Genomic DNA, 4,420 nt, shown 5'->3' with positions numbered 1-4,420 from the left:
ATATAAAGCATCACACTGAATTGTTCTTTAATTTAGAATATATCCCTTGAAATAAACAAATCTATTCACAAATTGCTTTTAGCATTGATTTAGTAAAAATGTGAACCTATTTAAAACCTACTATTTTACAAATAAACACAATATTTGAAACAAGACTCCAGTTCCAGAAATATGAATACTAAATAATGATGGAAAAAAAAAGCTTAAAATCGATATGACAGAATATTTTGTTGCAGTTTTTAGACATGACTGCACCTCTGTGTAATAATTGTTTACATTGTGCAGCAGGAAGAAGATAAAAAGTAGAAGTTTGACATATATTTTTAAATAAAAGTCCTTCCTGATGTCCTGAACTTTCCTAAAGTCTGGGATGGTGGACCAGCTGTGCAGAGGAGACAGATGCTCCTTGGTGAAAACCTTGGAGCGTCTCGTCAGTCTGGTTCTAGTCATCCTAGGATGCAGCCCGTCAGCATCAGGAGAGTTGTCTTGTGGTTCTCATGCAGCTACAGCTGAGCATTCCATGGTGTTTGGGTGAAGTCATCATTGTTGATATGAGCGTGAGGATCTGTCTTTTAAAAATGAGCCAAGAAGCTACAAAACAAAGCTTTTAGTCCCATCACTAACTTCTCATATTAAATGTATTTAATGAACCCTGATGATGAAAGGATGATGGTTGTTTTGTCTCCTGCAGAGTCCTTCTGGCTCAACAGCTCCAGAGCGAACTCCTGGGCGAAGCTCACAGTCAGAGTGAGACGCAGAGGCCACATCACAACCTTGAAGACTGAACCCAAATGAAAAACCCTTTCTGTGTTTCAGACGATGGACAGAAAATACAAACCTCACTGTCAAAGGATGATTATCATCTGTGATTTTTCATGTTTTCATTTTTTGCACATTTGTGTGTTTTGACAAATTAAATAACTCAGATGAGGTCATTATTTTCCTCAATGACATTTTTACATGAACAGATTATTATAAGATAATAAAAGTTCTTATTTACACAACGACCTGTTTCTAATGTCAGTTAGTAAATTTGTATTGAACTGATGTTTTAATGTGGACAGTGAAAAAAATCTTTTGCTATAAAATAATATTAAAACAATATTTTGTTTGCTCATTTCAGATGTTTTGTCTGTATGTTGAAGGTCCATAATTGCCAGGAGGTATGGCAGACCATTTTAGTATATAATCAAAATTACTTTTAAAAGGTACCAATAAAAACTTTTGTATTTGTCAGCTTCTTATATTGATAACAGAATATTTTTTTTACTAGGAGGAGCTCACACAGTCACATCATTACTAATAAAGTTTAATACCAGTGACACTAAACTRAAGCAACAACTATGGATTCCTTACAACAAAAACAGACAGCAACAATCTCCAGTGATAATTTGACTTTATTTCATGAATTTAAACTTACAGTTCTGTCTTCAATGGCCAAAAAGGATGACTTTCTATAACAATCCAGGAATAATTGGTAAATAAATCATAAATCATTGGATTTTTTCACACAACGAGGCACATGGCAAGAAAAGGGCCAATTGTAAACGGCACATGTCTATTTCAGGAGTGAGACAATCAGTGACAAAAGGGTTAAACTGCAGATTGTTTCTGACAGATGAAGAAGAATAAATAAATCAATAAAAAAACTTCTGTTTTGAATTTAAATGCCATTTTCACACAATATACCACCCTTAAATCTACTGTAATTCTATATATGTAAAAAAAAAACTTTATTACTTTCTAACAAAAACATTTAAAGCAACAATGAAAAAAAAAAACATAAAAAAGCATCGTATTCTAAACTGTGCTCCGATTTCCTCTACCAGACGTGTCCTCATCAAGTCAAAGCTGAACAAAGTCCATTATAGAAGAGCTTCTCCATGATGTGCATCAGAAAAATAAAACTTGATTTTAAACCGCAGCTCCTCATTATGACGAGCTCATATTCCCACAAAGTTTCTATTTTGACTCTTTGTACTCATCTATCGTGGGATTTTTTTAAAAACATCTGCAAATTCATAGTAAATGTTTGTGCAATGATTGGAGTTTATTTGGTAAAATTAATTCCAGTTTTGGTAAAATAGAAAAAAGCCTTTTTTACTGTTTATGTAATCTGGGTGGTGACCTCAGTTATAAAGATACAAACAAATAAAAGGTATGATGAGATAAATGAAGCAAATATGGATATTTTTAAGACTATTTCCATCTTTTCTGAATATACTTTCTGTTTGAGGAAGTTAATGGATAAACTGTGTGGTAAAATCAAAACTAAAACCTAAATCCTGGAGCCGGTGTGACAGCTGATTGTTTCGGACGTGACGGCCCGTGCCGTGTGTTCATTTGCCGGACGCCATGATTTTGATGTACTGCAGCGCGCTGTGAGCTGCGTCRTTGTGAGCGTTGCTGCAGGAGATGCCGGTGCCGTGGCACACGGTCACTGGGTCGGTGGACAGTTCTGCCAGGCACTGGTACTGACCGTTCACCGTCAGCTCGTCTGTCAAACACAAGACACGGTAAATGTCACGTATGACGCAGAGCACCGTTCGCGGGCAGGGCGTCTAATTGGTCCAGAAATGAAGCACGATTTATGGTTAGCAACAAAATGTGCGTACAAACAATAAACGCTGGTAAAATTAAACCAATCAAATTGTTTTTGTTTCTGCAACTGGATTTCAAGATGGACTTAACCTGCCTTTGACAAGAGATGGTCTTATTTTMTGTTCACTATCCTGTAGCTGTTAGAGCAGCCAACACAAACTTACCAACTCTCACTAAAAACTTGCAGAAAAAATCTGATTTTATTGACTTTCTGCACTGAAGCAACATCATAACAATAAGGAATTTGCAATTTCCATGTTTGCTTTGAGCACAGGGACATTTTCAAAATGCATTTTTTTTTTTATAAATTCCTTCTTGAATCCTCGTCATATTTTTTTTAAATCACAGAAGAAGAGAACTGAAGCCTCAGGAGAGATTTCAGTTTAAAACCAACCCTGACAGAGAAGAAGGTATCTTAGAATAGCCTGCATGTTTTACTTGTTTCTCTGCTCCAACACACATGATTCAGTGATTCAATCACCTCTTCAAGTTCTGCAGAAGCCTGGTTCTGGTTCTGCTGGAGGCTTCTTCCAGTTAAAGGAGAGTTTTTCTCTTTTCACTGCAGCCAACRTGCTGCTCAGGATGGGAGACTAACAAAGTGAAGATTCAACGCAATCCGTTGGCTTCTTCAGCTTGATTGTTTTTTTGGATTTTATGTGTTTATTGTGACTTGGTGCTATAAAGAAACTAAAACGAATTTTAGCCTTTTTCTTTTTATCAACATTGAATTTATGCTTCAAAACAAGAAGCTTCATTCTGGTTGTATTTCAATGCACAGTCAAAGAAAAGACTTCATGCAGTAATACAGCACAATATTGTTTACTGTGGTATATATTTGTACACCAGTAATATTTGTTTGGTAGAATGATTTATCACATGAATTAGATGTGAAACCTTGGCTGTTAGATATTTAAAGTGAAATAAATAAATAAATAAATAAATAAATAAATAAACAAACAAACAATAATTGTACTTTTTTATGAAATTAATGAATACAGAACATCATATCCAGCTCAGTTTGCTTTGTGCAGAAATATGATCCTCATCAGAAGGAGATAAACTGAATTATTGTTTCAGTTTGTCTCCTTCTGTCTGATTATCCRGACTAGAATAAAACCTTAAAAGATATGCAGTCGTCTTACCGATATCGAAGTACGTGACCTCAAAGCCTTGCTCTTTGGAAAGCTCCAACACCATCTGAATGTAATCTGTGTTGGGAATGCTCAGCGGGTTTCTCCTCAGTAAGGAGATCTTCTCCGCTGTCGAGTTCCTGATGTTCTCAAACGGAACTCCTGATTTAGGAGACTGGAAGAAAAAAAAGGTTCAAAATTTTCTTAAACTTTTCCAAAAATGTTTTTTGACGTAGGAAAAAAAAAGGTCATTCGTGATCTCTGACTCACCCACGTGATTTCTGAACCGCCTGACAAACTCTGAAGCTTCGCCACAATTTTCTCCGCAGCCACTCGTTTCGCTGTTTTTTTGGAGCTTCCGACACCTGCAGCACAGAAGGAGACAGAAATGAAAACAGGAATAACACAAAATAAATAAACTGATCATTTTTAGATAAACTCGCACCTTTTTCTGTCAGGGACTCAAATCTACACGCTACAGTGAACTCCCTCTGGTGTGGCGGACCGGACTCTGCTAAAATTGTGTATTCAGGTCGACGCCAGCCTCTTTGGATCGCCAACTCCTAAGATTAAAAAAAAAATGCAAGAAAGAAGAAAAAAACATTTTAAATAGAAAAGGTAACTCCTAGCAAGATAACAACAAGCAGATCTTTTTATTTGAACCGATTTCAATTTCGGTTCAAATAAAA

At 35.9% G+C, this 4,420-nt stretch overlaps 1 protein-coding gene across 1 annotated transcript; it reads right to left on the bottom strand.

The window, feature by feature from the left end:
* Positions 1-1,379: 1,379 nt before the first annotated feature.
* On the bottom strand, positions 1,380-4,294 carry LOC106511016 (interferon-inducible double-stranded RNA-dependent protein kinase activator A homolog; the record flags this gene model as incomplete). The annotated part of the gene is given in 4 exon segments (XM_013999752.1): positions 1,380-2,497; positions 3,744-3,906; positions 4,002-4,096; positions 4,177-4,294. Coding segments are annotated over 4 exon segments (534 nt in total), but the record flags the coding sequence as incomplete, so codon positions are not given.
* Between the last annotated feature and the right edge of the window lie 126 nt (positions 4,295-4,420).

The sequence above is a fragment of the Austrofundulus limnaeus genome, unplaced genomic scaffold (genome assembly GCF_001266775.1).
Source record: "Austrofundulus limnaeus strain Quisiro unplaced genomic scaffold, Austrofundulus_limnaeus-1.0 Scaffold2449, whole genome shotgun sequence".
Lineage (NCBI taxonomy): Eukaryota > Metazoa > Chordata > Actinopteri > Cyprinodontiformes > Rivulidae > Austrofundulus > Austrofundulus limnaeus.
This window is presented reverse-complemented; position numbering and strand designations above follow the sequence as displayed.